Source organism: Pecten maximus, chromosome 16 (assembly GCF_902652985.1).
Source record: "Pecten maximus chromosome 16, xPecMax1.1, whole genome shotgun sequence".
Lineage (NCBI taxonomy): Eukaryota > Metazoa > Mollusca > Bivalvia > Pectinida > Pectinidae > Pecten > Pecten maximus.
The window spans coordinates 36,045,887-36,067,963 of NC_047030.1; the positions used below are offsets into that span (position 1 = coordinate 36,045,887).

The window sequence follows — 22,077 nt, forward strand, 5'->3', positions numbered from 1 at the left end:
TACACGTGATGTGAAAACCAGATTTTTTGCAAACTTCTGAAATATTTTAATTTCGATTTTTCTTTGGTAGAACAAAGAGGGAAATTAATTATGGTCTGAGGCCTGCATGGCGCATTGGATGTACCGGAGGCAATAACCAATCGCAACATCTCGGGGAAATTTCCGGCAACACTCGGAAATCTACTCCCTCGAATGCATGCGCCCGAAAGCCATGCTGTGAATCACGACATTGTTCGAAACTCCTCGGACTTCATCGACGAGAGGTTACGAAATTACAATAATGGCCGCCTTTACACACTGTTTGGATTTCGCGAAAGAACAACTTGGAATTGCGTTTGAGTTGAAAGAGAAGCAAATTGAGACATTGAAATGTGCATACGAATTGAGAGACTGCATAGCAGTTTTACCAACTGGTTATGGTAAAAGCCTGATTTTTCAGCTATTGCCTTTCTTCATGCAGAAAAAGCACGGTATGGAAAGCCCGATGATCACTTTGGTTGTGACACCATTGAATTCCATCATGGAAGATCAGGTGATGAGTCTCCAGAGAGTGGGAATTCAAGCTTGTTTTCTTGATTACGATGGCAAAAAGGGGACACGATATACATTTGACACGCATGATAGTGGTGATGAGGAAGCGGAAGGAGAAGACCAGGATCAAGATGATACTGTTGTTGCCAAAGACGTGGACATCAATGATGTGATGAAGGGGAAATATCAGCTAGTTTATGCCCACCCCGAGACACTTACGAAGAGCAAGAGAGTGGCCAGCATGTTGAGGTCGAAAACATACCAGGACAGGACAGGCGCAATTGTTATTGATGAAGTTCACATGGTTACAGAATGGTAAATATATAATATATTAATAGCAGTATCTATACTCAATATCATTATATGTGATGTAATACCTATTTGTACTATATGTTTTTCAGATTACATGTAAATTATCGATAATTTGATACTTATCTCCACACTAGAAAATAATTTTAAAAGTTTATCTCCAGATGGAAGACAATCTTTCAATTAAAGGACATTGGTTTTTTTTCTCTCGTTTAATATTATTCTGTTGTCCCAAATCAATAAGTGTGTCTCATGATAGTTATTGTTATTTTCAAAACTGTATTTATACAGTAATCTGGCTAGTTCGGGAAACTGTATGTTAAACATAGAAAGAACTCATTAAAATTTTACAAATTGAAAATATTGGTGGAGAAAAAACACAAAACATCAAAATTTTACTGTATCCTCATCTGCTCCTTTTTCAAAGAAGATAAAAAAGTAAATATATATAACAAAATGGCAATATTGACCTGATTCCATCAGCTACAATTGATTGCTTTAAGTGTCATATCCAATTAAATAACAGTGCAGGGTTTTTTCGAGAAGAGATGTCTCCTGGGATCCAACTGGTAGCTCATTTGTTAAAATAATATGTCTGACTTATCATGAAATTGATCTAGCCCATTTCTAGCATCTTGCATTTGTTCTCGGATACATGTGTTGGGTTTTGATATTGTTTCTACATAAATATCTATCACTATTGTCCTTTTTGCAGGGGTGAAGGATTTAGACCTGCATTTAAGGAGTTAGGAGAGCTGACCTGCATACTTCCCCATGTAGCGCATCTGGCATTAACAGCAACATCAACTGATTTGAGAATTTCAACTCTATGTGGTATTCTGATGTACAAGGACCCTGCTGTGGTAAAGATGAACCCGGATCGACCAAATATTTACCTATGTGTTCAATCAAGGCTCCCGAATAACAGGAAATATGAGAAATATGACGAAATTCTGAAACCGGTGATAACAGAACTGAAGCAGAAGCTAGAGAAATTCCCTTTAACTATTATGTATGTGGAAAGCTTAGAGGCCCTTGGATATTTCTACAGATTCAGTTCGCACCACCTAGGGGAAAACCAGTATTCACCAGTTGGAAGTGCATCACCAGAGAATAGAATCATTGCACAATACCACAAGGATTATACGAAAGACATGAAACAGTTAATTGTGAGTGAACTTGGGAAAGATTGTCCTAAAATTAGACTGGTTTTTGCAACCGTTGCCTTAGGAATGGGGTTGAATGCTCCTTCAATTGAAAGAATAGTTCACTGCAGACCACCTACAACCCTTGAAAACTATTTCCAGGAGATAGGCAGAGCAGGCAGGAAGGGCCAGTCAGCTGAAGCAATACTTCATTTCAATAATAATGACCTGGCAAAATCTAGGAAAGGATTGACCCAAGAAATGATCGATTTCTGTCGAAATAACACCACATGTCTGAGGCGACAGCTTGTAAAATACTTTGGGTATGATGATGTTTTGTGTAATGACAAGATCAACTGCTGCAGTAACTGTAGATGGAGTTAGACAGCATTAACACAGTGTTTTTTGGTTAATGTTCAATCAACGAAATGAATGATTTCATCTAGATTTGTTATGGAGGACACAATCTTTCGATATCTAATAGACATGTGCACTATCCTTTGATATTTAGTTGATGGTGAAAGCAGCCATTGGTAACTTATTGGCGGAGGACACTATCTTGGGTACATACAATGTACTTGATGTAGAAAAAGTACATATATGATAAAAAGGTTTTGTAAGAAGTTATTAAAAGTAAAAAAGTCCCACAAATATTGTTACATGAACTGGGCCTGGATAGGAGACAATTAGAAAGTACAGAAGGTAAAGATATTGGTTCAGAGTACTAGTTGTGTACTTAGAATTGCATTGTTTCAAATTGTTGATTTTTTAATTTGACATGTTGTGTAAATAGAAATGCCTTTTATTACTGAGCCAACTGTGCATGTGTAAGAAATGATTTTTAAAAGACCTAGGTTTTGGTGAGGTATGGTTGAACCTCTATTGTGTTCAGAATCAAAAACTATTCTCGTTGGAATGAAAATCGAGAATTTTTTTATCAAATTGTGAAGAAAAAAAATTGATCTTCGTCAGAAATTTAACATACTGAATGCTTTTTGTATTTATATAAACATGTCCTTGAACAATTTTTTCCTCTCCGTTTTCATCTTTCAGTTAACGTTTATTCTAGTTAATTAAATATATGTCTACATGTTGTATACATATAGAATTGGGTGATTGTAATAAATGTAGCACCAGAGAGATGGAAGATGAATTCCAAATTCTTTGAGCAAGACAAGATATACAGTGTATATAAATACTGTTAGAAAAATTCCTTTGTCAGCAGCTTCATGTATGCAATCGAATATATCCCACAGTGATGACACATATACTGAATGATGATAGACACTATTTGATGATGATGATGGCATTGTTGTTTTGTCACTTTGTGCGCTATTTATCTGTCCCTGTATTATTTTGAATATATATGTCTAAATCTGATGTTAAATGTCAAAGAAAACTAATGTTAAATGTCAAAGATACTGAATTACTATGTGCACTCAGTAATTTCATTTATTAAGGTGATAAACTATATAAGAACTGCATTATTTTGATATCAAATGCATACTCTTACTGTCGGATATATATATTCATACTGTATTGATATACAATGTCTGTTACAGGAGAAAAAAATCTTTACATTGTACTGCATATTATTTGTAGTTTTGTAATGATGGGGCCGAAAGTTTGAATTGAATTTGAAACATAATAAATTATCAGTAAATGTTTGAATGTAACCGTGATCTGATCATGATTGCCTTTTTAATAGTCACCATGTTAGGGCTCATGTGAATTTTACAGTATATTAAACCAATATTTTCCCACATCAAATGTACATTTCATCTGGTAGCATCCATATAAGGAAATGGTTGGTCACTGAAAAACTTGAAAGGCCATAGGATTTCAATATCTGTAAATGAGTTGTCTGTTGAAGATAAAAAATACTTTCAAATCCTGAACATTTTTATACACCATTCACTCATGCATGGTTATACATATATGTAAAATAAAAGCAATTACAACCTCGAAGATTTTAATTTTGTTTATTTTGTAAGCTTTCACTCTAGACACACAATAAGTGTGTAACAGGAGGTCAGTCATCAGTGACATAATTATATAATAATATGTAATTAATACATAATCTACATACATATATATGCATGCATGTAAACACACACACACACATTACATGTATTGATTACATACAAAAAGTATGCATATTTACACACGTCTGTTACTGGCTTTAGTGAATGTACATGTTAAAACAATATACATGTACCAAAGTAAGAGTCTACAACCATCAGTGGTTCATCAATCGTTGTAAGTAAATGAATGTGTACTTCTATCTTTACTTTTCTCAAAGATAACAGCTTATTTTTTGTGTATTGACAATAGGTTTCCAATTTTCATAGTATTTTTGAAAACAATTCAGTGCATTGTGTAGACCAGTTTTTGTTAAAGTCCTCAACACAGTGTAGTCAGCATACAATATAATAAACAGTTTCCAATACACCAATGTGTTAACCATGCTATTTCAATCTAAAAGGATTAACAATATATATTTGCAATACAAAAATGTTTTATGAAAAACAGAAATGGAGACAAATTTTCACAGGGGTAAATACAGATTATAAACAACGAAAAATGGAAATTTATTGATGAGAGCAACAATATTGATATATCATATAATAATCCTCAAACGAGTCCAAGCCCACCAATAAGTAATATTTATGTGTGTGTATATATATATATATGCCCCTTTCTTCATTTATTTGGTTATGGAATATTTTTTTACACCTTAAAATAGGTTGATGTCTGACATCAAATATTTCAGGTATTGTATACATATGAAAGAATATGTTCTTTTACATATGTACACATCATTCCATAACTCCATATTGATATATATGTGGGTGATGGAATTTAGATAGGGACAGATTATCCTCATTTCCCATTAGACAAAATGTGATAGTCACTTTTGCTTTGATGAAATAGAACTGAATGCTAATAAGTATAAATTGATTCAGAAAAAAAAAAACCAGCACAATATCTAATGATGAAGCACCTATAGCCTTTGGAATGGTTAACCAAGTCTTACAGAGCCATAACAAACAACTTAGGCCTCTCTGTCATCTTCATGGTGTTATTCTGACCTGGTATGATCTGAAGAATTCTACCGGGTTGTATTCACATGACAAAGTAATAACCCAATGAAAAGTTCATTATGCTCATTTCATCATAAATTTTCTCATTTTACTGTTCATTCATTCGTTGTCATCAGTATCTTCAGCTTCATCATCATCTACAGGTAAATCTCGCATTAAGCGTTCAACTGTACCATTCACAGCGTTCAAAAGTCTACCAGTCTCAAAAGAGAATGGAGTACGCAACACCTTCACAGATATATCTCTCTTCTGGGATATCCAAACCTTGTTTTTCTGTAGATATTTCACAATGGCTAGAACATCATCTTCATCACTTCTCACCTTATGGGTTGTTTTGATGTCTTTGAATTCAGTCATATGATCAAAGTTATCGTTGACTTGCTGAATCACAGGTGCTGCCTTGGTAAGGTTAACAATAGCACGTTCAGTTTTATTGGCTCCCAGTGATTTAATCAAAGACTTAAGAAACTTCACTTGGTTTTCCTTTTCTAGATCAGCTGCTTTGTTGCAACCAACACCACCAAAGGGATTAACAAATGATGCAGCTCGTACTTTTAATGCAAGTTGTGGTGATAATGTATGCTCAGTCTTCATGATATAGTCAATTAATTCAGTCATGTACTTTGAGAGCACTGAATGACTGAAAAAGAAGGGAATCATGTGTTTCAATATACAGTTGAGGCGGAAAATGTCTCCTTCATGTACAATATCTTTGAACTGTATGATGACAAAATACCACTGAAGGAAATTGCTCATGTAATCATTAAGCTGATCCTGAGGTGGGACAACTTTTTCAAACTGGACACACATTGGTGGATTTATGAGCTGGAGTGAGCAAGGTCGTTCCAGAGATGTCAGGGGAATCTTTATAACCATATCTTTCCCATTGATGCAAAGTGGAACAATTGCAGCTCCCTCTTGGATTTTTGCTCTAACAAAACAAGCTGTTCCTGCACCAACTGTGACTTTCAGGGACACTTTTTTAGGAGCCCTTTCCTGTAAACAACAAATACAACCTAAGTATGACAATTTAAAACTTTTCTAGTCATATGTAGGATTTTTTTGTCATAAGATATTATATGCATTGTGTAATAAAAAAAAAAGATGTGTTTTAAAAACATTTGCAATTTGTTGTCAAAATCTGTTTCAATCATGTTAGGAACTGGAAGGAAAAATAATTGGATCTTATATGAACTTGAGCAATTATAGTAAACTACTGGTTGGGCCAGTGATTTTACCATCACCCTTAAAGTTGTCACATCCCACCTTTGATCAAAACCACATTCAAATGTAACAGTGGATGAGATATGTGGTTTATTGTGAAAACTACCAGTCAACCATCCTATGTCAAGAAATTTTCCAAAATTTCTCCTTACACAAACCTTTTCTGGAAAATCAATGAGAAGCTCGTCCAGAATCTCATCCAGTATGACATGGAACACTCGTGTCTTCTCAGAAAGCACTGAATTAGGTAAGGTCTCCTGTAAGCTTGGGTGGCATGGTACATCATTGATATCCTGCATCTTAAAATGCTTCAAAATAAATGCCAAGAAGTAAGCCTTTCCACATGTTAATGCAAAATCCTCATGGGCCTGCAAAATACAAACAGACAAAAACACCTTTGAGAGTTACCATACTGTAAAACTGGAATAATAAGCTATTGAAATGGATAATACAATGTGAAGAAGATCCTACATGTAGTATGTAACAGGTGCATATCATTAACAGGAATTCCAGAGAGAGCTACCGCAACCCCCTTAATTGGGTTAACATATATTTGAGTTATAATAAGCCAGGAAGAATTTTTCAATACAGAGTGATTACTACACTTGTTCTTAGATAATTAATTGACTTATCTCTACTACTTCAATAAATTACTGATACTGTAATGAAAAGTCATTGTGCAGACATCTTACCAAATCAATTCCTGACCCCAAAATTCAAAATGAAAAATTTATCGAGTTAATGTTAAGAAATTTAGATATTATTTACCTTAAATCTGGATTTCACATTTCCATTGACATTGATCCTTTTGATATGGTGCTTAATGTGGGCCATTGTACCAATCTCTCTGCCTTTCTTGCTGAAGTACAGTCTCTTATACATCTTCTGGAATATTCAATATTAAGAATGAAATAGCTACCTTATTTTTTATCTAATGTTCACAAATATTGTCAATTTACTCCTTTGAAGTTTGCTAACTTGTATGACAACTAAAAACATGTAATGACAGGAATGGACATTGAAAACAACAAAGATACCCAAGTCATACATCCTATTTACCTCGAGGAAATCCTGAATTGTATGGAACATCTCAATGATGACTGGATATAGTACATCGAATCTCTCATTCCGAGTATGAGCACCATCTCTGAGTGCCTTAGCCCCTTCTAGGCGTACTCTTGTTAACTGATCCCCTCCAAAAGGTACATACATGTCATCCAGATCACCAGCTGTTGTGCCAAAACAACATTTTTTACATTTAATATACATGTATATATATTATTACTCACAATAATCATTACATGTATAAAGATGTTATCAAAATGGTATTGAAAAGATATCAGTTCTTATCCTTCCATACATTTGATAGGTTCTTGTAAGAAAGTAAATGATTGTATTATATTTGAGTACAATATCAATTAAAGTGTAAATAAAAGAAAACAAGTCAATAGGGCAATGTAGGAGATGGAGCTGGAGAAGTTCTTTTTCATTATAATGTAGGTCAAAGGTAAAACTTCAGAACTAATTGACATTTATACATGACACACTTGTAGTCACATTTGACATGAAAAGGTTATCATTACATGGAGATATATTTACCTCTACCTGCTCTTGTATACCAGTGATTCAGCTGTTGCGTAGCATCTGCCATGATATGTACACAGTCTGAATAAGATGCCTCATTGTGAAGAGATACAGGTAATATATGGATTTTTGAAACTTTTGCCATATCAGCTTGAAATTGGTGTGGAATGTGATCAGGAAGAACACTTTTGATCCATGAGAAACCTTTCAGACTGCTTAGTATTCTCCCTAAAATGATTTTAAGACTGTTTCTGTATTGAGTTTTGTCCTCCTCACTAGGAAGGAAAGCTTCTGGTGGTATCTTCTCAACAATTGGCTTCTTCTGTGAATAATCTTTAGTGGATACTCTGTCTAAAGTGAAGTCTGTGGCAAAGAAGTGATAGTCCTTGTTTTGGGAATCCATACGCATGTCATTCGTTGTCACTCGGATATCTAAATTATCACCATTAAATTTCCCATCTTTACCTTCACAAACATCTTTAATGATGCGGTCCTCTGCTTCCTCGCCAAATCCAGTGATGATGTCCCTCTTTGAACTTTCAGTTAAAGTTAGATGAATATCGTTAAGCTTGGTCAGGAGCTAAAAACAGAAAGTTTACATATACATTCAGTATAGCTGTTTTTGTATACATGTATTATGTCATGCTCAAAATCTGTATATCACATATATATATATACATTTTTGTATACCGTATATAGAAATTTTTGTATATACAAATAAACTTCTGCAGATGACCAAATGAACCTTTGGCCTGAGAAACATACATGTAAATGTTAATTTGTAAGTACTCTCTGAGTACTGATATGTAATTGATTTGCACAATTCACTTCATTAATATTAAAGACTTTCATATTAAAAATTGTTTTCAATTTCTCTCCCTCCCAATAAGAATATCCTTTCTGGAAGTAATGACATCACAACACTTAAACTGTGAAACTTTAACAGAACAAAACAAGAGTCTTTTGGGCCCTAATTGCTCACCTGCTACCTGGTGATCCTTTTCAGACATTAACATAGAATAAATGTATCAGAAACCATATAGATCTCGGTCTCAGGGCCTCATGTAACATGCAATCTTTTGGCCAATTTAACTCTTTCAAACTTAAATCATGGTCAAGGTCATTCATTTGAACAAACTTCCTAGTACTTCACTAAAGCAAACTACAAACAAAATATCAGGTCTCTGCAACTTTTGGTTATTTAGAAGTTATGGAAATATTTTAGTCTAATTGACCAAGCGACCTCGAATAAAGGTCAAAGTAATTCATTTGAACAAACGTGGGAGCCCTACATCCTAGCATGCGACCAATATTCGGTATATATGTACCTATTTCTTGTTGAGAAGAAGACATTTAAATAAATAATAAAAATGTTGATGCTGACTGGACGACGGACACGACACGGCATAAGCTCGCTTAACCCTATAAGCAAGTGAACTAAAAACAAACTGAACATAACCAAAGGAAACTCTAACATTGTTCTCCACAATAGATGCACTGAAATTATCATTGTCTTTTTTTAAATGATTGCCATGTGTATATATAAAGCTGCATGAAAACATTCCTTCATCATATATAGTAGAAAATACATAACACGGTTGGAAATTATATGCAGTGTACATGTACTAATATGAATATGATGGTCCAATTTCTTTAAAGAGCATTGGGAGAACAATGTTTCAATTTACAGTAACTGAAAATGGTCTTACAGTGATTTTATTTTTATTTCAAAAAAAGTTCTTAATTTTCTGACCAAGTCTTGAATACTCAGAGGTTTGCTCCAAATGAGTATCATTCCCTGGAAATATAGTAGGTTTTTTGTGGTGTTATTTTTTAATTTTTTTTTTTTCAAAGTCATGTAGGAGATTACAGGTCTTATTGCTTTGCTTTATATAATCAACTTTAAAATCACTGTTTAAAGATACTACTAGCTACTTAACAGATCTAGAGAACTCTTGAGAAATGTGTGCATTATCATTTGTCAAAACTGATATATACCTATATAATTAATACCGAGTTCAGTGAGCTAACACAGGGGCCTGGCATAATGTTGTTCACAACACATCATACCATACATGAATGTATACTACATGTAACCTGGGTATATATTATATATTCAGGTCATAATACCGCTCGGCTAGAGAGATCTTCTCTTTAGCTCGCTCGGTTGAGCGTCAGACTAGTAAGCCAGAAGTCCTGGGTTCGATCCCTAGCGGAGGCAGCGATTCAAAATTTAATTAATCATGCGCTCCAGTTGTTTCATTGGCGCCCATGTAGGGACTTCTGGCTTATTAGTCTTACGCTCAACCGATCGAGCTAAAGAGAAGATCTCTCTAGCCGAGCGGTATATTGCGGCTAGTATTTACCAGGGTTACATACATGTATATGGAATTTTGCAAAGCACTATGGGTTAACTTTCTATTTCAACCATTCATTACATAAAATATTTTGAAATGAAAATGGTATCTTTCTGTATAGCAACAATAAAGGAAGTGTATCTTTTCTACCATAACTACATGTATAAGAAAGCAACAATTTGTTTAATACTAATATTTTTCCAATTGGTATACATTGGTCTCTAGAAGTTCTCTTATCATGTCAGTGTTTTTGCTAGAAAACAGAAACATTGAAATCAATTTGAAAAAACATAGCATGCAATATACTTTGTTAGAAGCATGGTGCCTCATAGCCAGGCAAGTGTAAATTCTCTGTATTGCAGAGTTTTGATTATATCTGAAATGAATGTTAATGTAAACATGTACATATTGTTTTAAATGTGAATTTCAATCCGAGTTTGTTTATAATCATAGCATCCTCAAACTTTAAAACCATATTCATATAGAAATAAAATTTTACATTATTTAAATGTTTATTAAGTCAAATGATGATAAATCATATTAATATGCGTATTAAAAGGACTAACCTGCTGTGCATTACCATTCCATATATTGTAGCAATAGTAGCTTTCTTTGAAGATGCTTTCACCTTTTCCCCCATGGCAGCATTCAAAATGTTTAAGAATTTGGGACATTCTTTGCTCATTTCTAGAATCGCAAGGTCAAATACATTCTCATTTGCTAGAAATCTTGCAGACTTGTTGTAAACAACACTCTTCTTGGGTCCAGCCAGCTTCTTCAGTTCACTGTCAATTTCATGTATTTTGTCACAGGTAGTGAGAATGTCATCAGCACTAGTGGTAGATTCCGAGAAGCTGTATGAATGAAATATGGACTTTTCCTGGGGTTTTGAATATCCGTGATCACTCATACTTGTTTTACCTCCGGATATGTCTGTGTCGTGACTCGACATACTTGAGAAGTCAATAGTTCTTTTACTCTTCTTTGGCTTTAGTTTATCTGATATTTTCAACGCTTGTAATTTTTTTTCTGAATCCTCTAGCATTGATTTTAACACAGAGGGGGGAGTTTTTGCACATCGTTTCATCCTGTCTGAATCAGTTACATCACATAATCGTCCCCTAATACTTTCCATGTTAGTCGAACAAATATCCAACACCCCCTCCCATTTACACAAAAAATTCAGACAAGGATCACACACATGTATGCATTTTGCCTCGTCGCAAGAAATGTCTATCCTTAAAAACTTCTGTAAACGTTCAATGGTGTTTTCTGACTTACATTTTTGATTAAGCAAGTAATAAAGACGTTTTGATGTACTTGTACACATCAAACAAAACGGTACCGTCTTCTTTGGCGTGCTTACCATGGGCGCAGCCATGTTGGAACATGACGTACACACCATGTGACCCTCTATACATGCATTCGAGGGAGTAGATTTCCGAGTGTTGCCGGAAATTTCCCCGAGATGTTGCGATTGGCATTCGAGGGAGTAGATTTCCGAGTGTTGCCGGAAATTTCCCCGAGATGTTGCGATTGAGGCAATAACGTCATAGGTTGTCTCCCTTGGCACTCGCTCTTCTGTGTATATTACAAAATACGCTTTGTCGTGTTTTGAGATTTGAGGTATTGTAAAAAGGTAAGCAGAACACGTTGTTGTCTGTTGTGTAGATTTGTTTATACCTTTACAACATGATAACTTTTTTATCAGGGTACTGATGGATCGTATTATTGCCCGACCGGGGAATTAAACGTGTTAATCAGAAGTTACATTATGTATGTCTCAAAACTGCATTGTGGTGTAGTAAGATCGTCAGAAAATTCGGACTAAAGAGTATACGGTGATCATCTCAGCAAAACTGTTTGACTAATCAATGCTTTTTTTTTTGTTAAACTTACACCATGAAAAATTCTATAAATAAATACATACGGTAGGCATATAAAACTTTTGTATTTTCAGAAGTTTACTGATATAAGCATCAACTTTTAACGCTTATCTAGGGCTATGTCAGACGCTGAGGAAGACAGTAGCCCCTATGAGAAGGGTGAACTGGCCCCCAGTCCTGACTACAGAGAACAGGACGATGGCACTGATAGTCAGCTTTCGCTATCTCCACAATCAAGGGAAGCTATAGATGATGATAAAGACGAAGATGAAGATGTTGTACACACAAGCAAAGACAAGTAGGTTAAATTTTATAAGTCCTGTGTTATATTATGAGGATCAACATAAACATGGCTCCGATGATCATAAAATAATTTTGTGTCACCATCATTCTGAAAACATGTCCTGATTTAATTTCAACACCACTGCTCTAATGGGATTCTTGTTATGAATACAAATTAGATTTCTACATTTTTTTCTGTCTTCAATACTGATCTATCAGCCTAGATGTTGCGGAGGTTTTGAATAGTCTCAATTATCAGATTACAAAGTGGCCCAGCCAGGGCTATTTGGAGATGACCATGGGGTATCCTTGTAGTAGTTGGTGACTACCTCACTGAATAACCTACAGGAGGCCTGTTGCATGCCATCCAGAACAATAAGGGTAAAGTGTCTTGTCAAAGGACACAACCATGACAGCTCAGACCTGCCTAAAGCTAGTACGCAACTTTCCAAGAAACACAAAGTAACCCAACACCAGGGCTTTATCAGGGGCTTTTGGGAAAAATTGATCGACAAACAGCTGTTTTGGGAAATTTGGACAAATGCCATTGTATCAACTAAACACATCCTTTCTTGTCTGCATATATATATAATATGGTAGCTAGGGTTTATAAGTAATGTATATGTATCATATAACTCTTTAATATAACATTTTTTATTTAAAGAGAAGATCATTCTGCTCCAACTATTTTCGGGGTAGATATTTGAAGTAGGAGGGTGGTTTACATAATACTTTGAAACTTGCTTTAATCAGAAAAAAAGTTCAACTTTTACATATTGATTATTTTATTTAATATTTTAAACAAAAAATCAACCTAACTTACCAACATTGTCTATGATTATTAAAATATTATTCTATGAATAGATTGGAAATCAATTATCAAGTGACAACTGGCCACCATTAAGTATATCCTTGGCCAAATGTGGAACAATTACAACATGTATTGTACAAAAAGTTATAAATTCCTTTAGTTGCTTGTTCTGATAGATTGATTATTCAGACAGAACACAGGAAGTACATGTCAACCAATTGTGACATTAATCATTAGAGCAATATTTGTCTGTCCTTCTTATGTTCTTCAGTCGTATTAATTATCGGTTGCTCGTTTTTTTACTGCTGCATGGATCTGTGGTTACCGGTATTTGCTGTGTTTGGTCTTCAGTCGCGTCATCAGTTGCTTGTCTTTCCACTGTTTCGTTCATTGTTTGTTTTTTAATGAAACAACTTATTTTTTTATTGTCCTTTTCGTCAGATTTTCTTATTTTTTTTAGCGTAATACTTGCTGTTGTGAGACATGGTGCGATGAAACTCGCGATCCATCAAACACCTGTTGCCGAGATTGCATTACATAAAACGTCAAAATGACTATGAATTTGGAACGAGGGGTTCCAAGTGACACATGCTTCAGATTAGACTACAGTAGTTCCACTCATCATATTTATTTTCCCCGACTGGTCAACGCCGTAATCAGAAAGATTTTTTTGTTTCAACATAATTTATTTTTTCATACATGTGAATTGGGAATTTTCAAGTAGAAAATTGGGAAAAATTACACTTTTTTGTCATTGGGAATGGGTCCGTTTAACGGACCCAAATAGATGGGTGATAAAGCCCTGAACACGGTTAGGGAGCATTAAACCACACACATCAGATCTTCTCCTGATGTTATGTGGTCGGTGCTCTAACCAACCAAGCTATCACAGCCCCTTTACTGTATATAGACACATCTTAAAGAGTAGCTAGTACGGAAGCCATAACGGGCCACATTCCCAATTGAAATATTTTCATATTTAAGCCAATTTCCCCAAATTTAAAGTTTACTCATGAAAAAAATCTTTCCAATTCACTGGCTATTCCCAAAATGAGGCAAACAGGCCCCATTCCAAACCAATGAGAAAAAGCCCTGCATAGTTTTTTCTGGGCACAGCATACAGCTGTACAAATTATATGACATTTCAAAGTTAGTTCTTGAGAGAACTTTTTTCTCTTGGATGATGGGGAATTTTCCCTGTTTGTACTTAAAGTACATGTAGATATAGTTGATCACACTTTTAGATTTTCATGGTCAATGATATTGTTATGGAACTCTTTAAGAATGGCATATAAAACTTAACAATTTCCAGATAATAAAGATATATCTTGTCCAGAATATTTTTCACAACACTGAGTCTGACCAGTAGAAACATTTTGTTAATTTAGAATTGATGATGAGGATGGCCTAGACATCAAACCACCCCAGGTACAGGCCGGGCGAAAGGAGCGGAAACACAAACATAAAGACAATCGTCGTCGCGACAAGGAAAGACACTCTCAGGCACAAAATAAGAGTGATAGACAGCCAAGAGAAAAAGATAGTGAGTGATTGTTTTTATTTCTGGTCGGTGTCATTTCGTTTTTAAACGAACATTAATGTTCGGTTATTGTGATCAAGAACTGGACTGAGAAATATAACCATATATGGTAGCCACATTCACCAATACGCCATCTACTGTCTGTTTCAATGAAATATGGCTGCCCCCATTGCCTTACGCTTCAAATAATTTACTTGCAAAAACATCTTCGTTTTATATAGTAGTTTTACCGAAAAGGTTGAAATGTATTCAGTAGGTGTTTTCAAGATGCATACGATTTGAGAAATGCATAACTCTAGCGAAATGAAAAGACTAAATGAACCTGAACTTTGCGAATAACTCCGGTCCAGGTCAATATATTTATGTAAACAACTATTGCGCAGGCGCATTCGTCTCCGGATGTTTAGAAAGTTTTGCTCTTCTGTGTTCTTTCCAAAACGGCTGACATTATAGCATAGGTCTGCAAATTTGTCCGCGATTTACTTAAATGTGTAATATATATATTCTAGAATGTTACATCATTATCAACTAGGTGTGTATTTCTATAATTTAGAGAAAGAAATATATCAATGACGGCATACGAGACGATACATTGTATCATACTATACTGTAGTTACTGTACGTGTTTGCGAGAAAGAACTGTACATATGTACAGGCTTACAATTAGGTGGCATTTGTGGTCAGGGTGACTGGTCATAGCGTTAAAATTGTCATCGATTTCCATATACCATTTTCCTTTGACGAAAATGACCCAATAAATCAAATGCAAATGATAATATCTTGCTATGTGCACGGGATTGCTTGTTGTAGGCGATACTTGGAACGTATTTACTGTTGTAAGGGAGGTAACTGCAAGATTTACGGAAATCAAAAATAAACCAATTTGATTGGTCGATTCTTCCTTCACTTTGGCATGGGGTGTACAATCGAAGTGACAGATAACTACGGCAATATTCAGATGATATCAACAATAACATTTTTGGATACGTGTGGTTGGCAGTTGTTGTCATGTTTAAAATGAACAATTATATAGCTTGTTTTTATTTCGGCAAAGACGAGAATATTTACTGAAACGGACCACACGTGAAGCAGACTTGGAAATACCGAAACGAAGAAAAATCGGGCTTAATTATAATATAAATTGGCATTATTTTCAGAGGATTGACCAAAATATATGTTCTGCAATGCCTGATTGTATCATATATAAAATATTAGAGGTTTATTTGACCGAATTTTAAATTAATTATTCATTTGCGAATCGCGGCCCGATTGTCGTTGGAGTTGAATTACCGAAATGGCCGATAGTCGACCCAAAATCGATATTTTTACGAGAATTTTTGTTTTCTTTTACCTGAAAGTAGTTTGAAATAATTTGCAAAATACCGAATTCACGACCAAATTTTCGATTGCGACGAACTTCTGTGACGGTGTTAAGTTCATGTTAAGTTATATCTGATTAAAATCAGCTGTTACATGGCTACGTTTACTATGCACTACGTCTACTAGGTATTTTTTTTTAAAGACGGAAATCCGGATTATCTAAAAACAAATGCAAAAATACTTGTGATATTCACTTAATTTGATATTCAGTCGTTAATTGTTATCTGTAGTTTGATAACTTCTGATATTTTGTGATTGATACTCTATATAATATTGCTGTGGAACTTGTGTTATTTTTCAAACAAATTCATTTTAATAATTTGTTAATTTAGAATTTTCATCAAGTCATAATCAAGACTTGAAATTCTCACTACACCATACTTCAAACACAGAGTAATCGATGAATTGATAAACTGAAAATTTAAGTCAAGCTAATGAGTTAATATTTACCTTAAATATTTTTTCAATATACAACAAATGTTCAGATGACTATTTGTGCCATGCTGTTACAAGATTTCAGTTACAATTCTAAAATTGAATTAGTATGTAAATTAATATATGTTATCCTGTCAATATCCACAAAGCGAGTGTAGTCTACTGTACTCAAAGTCATGCCAGTAGATAGCGGTACATATACTTTCTGCTTACATCTAGTGCTTACTTGTGTGAACTATTAATCAATAACAAAATGGTTCATATATTTCTATATATGACTTCACAAATTATGTGGTGTCTGAAGATCTGAATGAAGTGAATAAACGATGTATTAAATTATTTTTATGAAATATTCAAGTCACAGATCATTCTCTTTTTTAAAATATTGATTTCAGGTCCATTTTGGTAATTCAAATATGACGGCAATCAGGCCTCGAATGGCGAATGATTACAAACATTTTAAATACGTCTCGGTCAAATAAACCCCTAATATGTTACATATGATTAATTTTGACATTGGAGAACATATAATTGTGTCCATTCTCTAATATAAGCACTGGTAGAAAGTACAGAATAGAGCTTGATAAATATATAATCAAAATTACTAATTACCCCGGTAAATATAACATTTTACGTAAACCTCCCATGACTGATGGTGAACTTAAACTTGCAAATCTCCTGTGTCATTCCAATTTTGATATGTGTAAATATATACACGAACGGTATATATATAGATAAAGATATGGAATTATTCACAAATTTGCATACAGTTATGGAATCTTATAACACCCCAAAAACTGTTCTCTCCACATAAAGGATGTGATTTGTGCAATTACATTGCTGAACTGTGTGGTTCACTATGATTGGATGGTCAACATTGGAAAGGGACAATAAATAGGGAATGTGTCATCCCATCGAATGGACTGTAACCTTTATCAGTTTGAAGTTGAAAATGAAGCTTGAAGTTTTCTTTTCCTGTTTGCTGAATTATTTGATGAAGACAGTCTTTATATGGTTGTTATTAGCTCACCTGCCCGAAGGGCAAGTGAGCTTATGCCGTGGTGCGGCGTCCGTCGTCCGTCTGGCCGTCCGGCCGTCCGGCCGTCCGGCGTCAACTTTTTCATTCAAACAACTTCTTCTCAATAACCAAGAGGCCCAGGGACTTGATATTGGGCCTGTAGCATGCTGGGGTGAAGGGCTACAAAGTTTGTTCAAATAAATGGCCTTGACCTTCATTCAAGGTCACATGGGTCAAATAGGCTATAATCTTCAAACGACTTCTTCTCAATAACCAAGAGGCCCATGGATTTGATATTGGGCTTGTAGCATGCTGGGGTGAAGGGCTACAAAGTTTGTTCAAATAAATGACCTTGACCTTCATTCAAGGTCATATGAGTCAAATAGGCTATAATCTTCAAACGACTTCTTCTCAATAACCAAGAGGCCCAGGGACTTGATATTGGGCCTGTAGCATGCGTGGGTGAAGGGCTACAAAGTTTGTTCAAATAAATGACCTTGACCTTCATTCAAGGTCAAATGGGTCAAATAGGCTATAATCTTCAAACGACTTCTTCTCAATAACCAAGAGGCCCAGGGACTTGATATTTGGCCTGTAGCATGCTGGGGTGAAGGGCTACAAAGTTTGTTCAAATAAATGACCTTGACCTTCATTCAAGGTCACATGGGTCAAATAGGCTATAATCTTCAAACGACTTCTTCTCAATAACCAAGAGGCCCATGGACTTGATATTGGGCCTGTAGCATGCTGGGGTAAAGGGCTATAAAGTTTGTTCAAATAAATGACCTTGACCTTCATTCAAGGTCACATGGGTCAAATAGGCTATAATCTTCAAACGACTTCTTCTCAATAACCAAGAGGCCCAGGGACTTGATATTGGGCCTGTAGCATGCTGTGGTGAAGGGCTACAAAGTTTGTTCAAATAATTGACCTTGACCTTCATTCAAGGTCACATGGGTCAAATAGGCTATAATCTTCAAACGACTTCTTCTCAATAACCAAGAGGCCCAGCGACTTGATATTGGGCCTGTAGCATGCTTGGGTGAAGGGCTACAAAGTTTGTTCAAATAATTGACCTTGACCTTCATTCAAGGTCACATGGGTCAAATAGGCTATAATCTTCAAACGACTTCTTCTCAATAACCAAGAGGCCCATGGACTTGATATTGGGCCTGTAGCATGCTGGGATGAAGGGCTACAAAGTTTGTTCAAATAAATGACCTTGACCTTCATTCAAGGTCACATGGGTCAAATAGGCTATAATCTTCAAACGACTTCTTCTCAATAACCAAGAGGCCCAGCGACTTGATATTGGGCCTGTAGCATGCTTGGGTGAAGGGCTACAAAGTTTGTTCAAATAAATGACCTTGACCTTCATTCAAGGTCACATGGGTCAAATAGGCTATAATCTTCAAACGACTTCTTCTCAATAACCAAGAGGCCCATGGACTTGATATTGGGCCTGTAGCATGCTGGGATGAAGGGCTACAAAGTTTGTTCAAATAAATGACCTTGACCTTCATTCAAGGTCACATGGGTCAAATAGGCTATAATCTTCATACGACTTCTTCTCAATAACCAAGAGGCCCAGGGACTTGATATTAGGCCTGTAGCATGCTGGGCTGGGGTGAAGCACTACCAATTTTGTTCAAATAAATGACCTTGACCTACATTCAAAGTCACAGGGGTGAAATCGGCTCAAATCTGTAAACAATAATTTTGCGATAGCCAAGAGCCTCCAAGACCTGATATTAGGCCAATAGAATGCTGGAATGAAGGACTAGAAAATGTTTAATATGAATAAAACTAGCTTACAATGATATTTGAATAAAGAGGTAATCAACATAGTATCTTTAGAAATGACTTCAATCAACTTCAAAGTTGCTGTAGAGCCAGGTGAGCGATACAGGCCCATTGGGCCTCTTGTTCTTTATCACATTGTGTACAATGCTGTAATTATACCAGAAGTATATCTTCTCATATAAAGATTTATTAACATCAAATGATTCCTGAACAAAAGGAGTCGAAGTTTTTTGTTTTGAAGTACCATACATGCTTGAGTACAGTTTCAATAGGATACATTCCTAATCCGGGCCTTGATTAGCAGCTCTGGTTTTGGTTTTCAGTAGTTCTTTATGTGTGTTTCATCATATTAAGTTGAAATATGCTAAACTAACGATGGAACTAGCCTAAATTTAGTGCATATTAGAAGTTGGCATCAATAAGGTCACAGAGTCCTGGCTGTATTATAACTGATGATGGCTTCCCGAAAGAAAGAAGACATATTTTATTTTCATCCATCCAAGATAGATCAACAAACTTCCAATTTCAATCAGGACCTTACAGAAATATGCATGTGTCCAATCATATCAGAACAGCTGCAAACATTTCAAATAATTGGCAATTAATTCCTAAACCAATATCAGTAAATTTATCGACTTTAAACTTAGAAGATTACTGATTTTGCATTAAACAATAATGTTCGTTTACAGTACTTCCAGTACTTTGATTTCAATCGGGTTTTTTTTCCCAAACCCCTTTACAATTGTTTTTTCTAACCCCAATAAACCCCCTGGTTTGGGTACCTTTCAAATAAAAAGAATGGGGGAAAATTAATCACCTTTTTTGAAAACCCTTTTGATTTTTTTGGGAAACCCCCTTTTTCCTTTCCTCCCAAACAAACGGCATCAGGGCCCCCAAAAATTTTTTAAAACTTAAAAAAATATTTTTTTTGGGGTTTTTCCCTTTTTTTTGTTTGTTGGTCAAGGGGAAAACTTTGTTGGCCAGCCTCTTTAAAAGCTGTGCCCCCATATTTTCAAAAGTCAGGGAATCAACGGGTCCGGGGAAGGGGAAATGTTTAAATTTTTGTTCCAAAACCCTAAAACCCCTTTAAATGTTTGTAACCCCCAATCCCCGTTTTCCAAATGCCCCGCCACCCCCAACCCGGAAAACGGTTGGACAAATAATTTTTTCCCAAGGTGTATCCCTAACAAAGAAAGGCCCCGGCCCCCCTAAAAAATTTTCCCAAGGGGAAAAAAGGAAAAATTTTAAATCAAAAAAAAATGTTTTTCTTTTCCCCCCTTTTTTTGGGGGAAAACTTTTTCCTCCCCCCCAAAAACCCAAAGGGGAAGAAAAGTTGTGAAAAAAAAATAAGGGGTTTTTTGGTTTTTTTTGTTTTTTTTTTTTTTTTTTTCCCCCAAAAAAATTTTGGTGGATTTCTCCTTCAAAGTCAGAACGGGCCAAAAAATTAAGGGGGAAAAAATACATTTTGGTTTTTTTAGTTCTTTTTTTAAATTTTAAAAAGCTGAAAAAAAAGGGGGGAGCCCTAATGGCCATTAAAAAACCTGCCAGAATAAAAAAGGTTTGGGGGGGCCCGGGCGAAAAAAATTTTTTTTGAAAAAAGAAGGCAAGGGTGTAAGGAAAGAAAAGGGAAAAAATTTTATAAGTTTTTTTTCATTTCAACCTTTTTTTTTAATTTTCTTTTCTTGGGGGGGGCCTAATTTTTTTATTAAAATTTTTCCTGGGTTTTTAAGGACTGCAACTTTTTTATCAATTTTCCAGTAATTTGATTTAATTCTTTCAAGGGTTTGGGAGTGGAAGGGGAAAAATAGCCAAAAAAAAAAAGCACCAAAATTGAAACCAAACGAAAAAGAAGGGGGGAAAACAAAAAAAAAGGCTGGGGGGGTCAAAATTTTAATCTGAGAATTTTTTTTTTGAAATTTTAAAAAATTATACTTTTTAAATGGGGCTTATTAATCCTAAATTTTTTTCCTTTTTTTTGATAATGGGGGTATATTTAAAAAAATTTTCACCATTGCAAAATTTTTTAAAATTTTTTTTTTGTTTTAATTTCAAAAATTTAAAATTTTAAAAAAGGGGAAAACAGAAAAAAAAAGGGAAAAGTTAAAAAAAAAAAACCCAGAAAAGAGAGAAAAAAAAAAACCGGGGGAACTTTTATAGAAATTTTTTTGGTCAATTTTGTGAAATTTTAAAAATTTTTTTTTGAAATGTTTTTTTACCAAAAAAATTTACGACTTTTGAAAAAAGGTAAAAAAAATTTTAAAAAACATCAAAAATTTTCAAAATTTAAAACCCAAAAATTAAGTGAATAAAAAAAAAAATTCCCCGTATCGATAAAAAAAAACAAGCCCTAGAAAAAAGGGAATTTCCGAAAGGGTTTTAAAAATTTGTTTTATTTAAATAAATTTTGGGAAGGGAAAAAAGCATTCAGTCAAACGGGTAATAAACCCCAATTACCTGAAAAACCAAACAAAAATCTTCTTTAACACGGGCCCCGTTAGATTTTTTTCTCGAAGCAATTAAAGTTTTAGAAAAAAGGGGTTTTTGTTTGGGAATGATCCCAAACGTTTCTTTACCTTCAAAAAACCCTCATAGTTTCTTTCCCCAAAAGGTCCTTTGAAATTTTTTTCGGTCCAAACCCAAGGGGTTTTGAAAAATAAAATTTGTTCCC

General features: G+C 34.9%; 3 protein-coding genes across 4 annotated transcripts in view; 1 reads left to right on the plus strand and 2 right to left on the minus strand.

Moving 5' to 3' along the window:
* LOC117314740 overlaps positions 1 to 22,077 on the minus strand; it is a gene marked incomplete in the record, with an annotated part of 896,274 nt that overhangs the window by 99,113 nt on the left and 775,084 nt on the right.
* Positions 187 to 3,950, plus strand: LOC117314751 (mediator of RNA polymerase II transcription subunit 34-like). Its single transcript, XM_033868846.1, has 2 exons — positions 187 to 846; positions 1,556 to 3,950. The coding sequence occupies exons 1-2, from the start codon at positions 281 to 283 to the stop codon at positions 2,367 to 2,369; spliced, it is 1,380 nt and encodes a 459-aa protein (XP_033724737.1). The 5' UTR covers positions 187 to 280; the 3' UTR covers positions 2,370 to 3,950.
* LOC117314743 lies at positions 3,952 to 11,652 on the minus strand. 2 transcript variants are annotated; one of them, XM_033868833.1, is made up of 6 exons: positions 10,821 to 11,652; positions 7,913 to 8,477; positions 7,373 to 7,542; positions 7,082 to 7,198; positions 6,472 to 6,681; positions 3,952 to 6,085 (listed from the first exon to the last, which is right to left on the minus strand). In XM_033868833.1, the coding sequence occupies exons 1-6, from the start codon at positions 10,926 to 10,928 to the stop codon at positions 5,189 to 5,191; spliced, it is 2,067 nt and encodes a 688-aa protein (XP_033724724.1). In that variant the 5' UTR covers positions 10,929 to 11,652; the 3' UTR covers positions 3,952 to 5,188. The 2 variants fall into 2 exon arrangements, with proteins under 2 accessions (XP_033724724.1, XP_033724725.1); XM_033868834.1 differs by having other exon boundaries at positions 8,363 to 8,477; positions 10,821 to 11,650.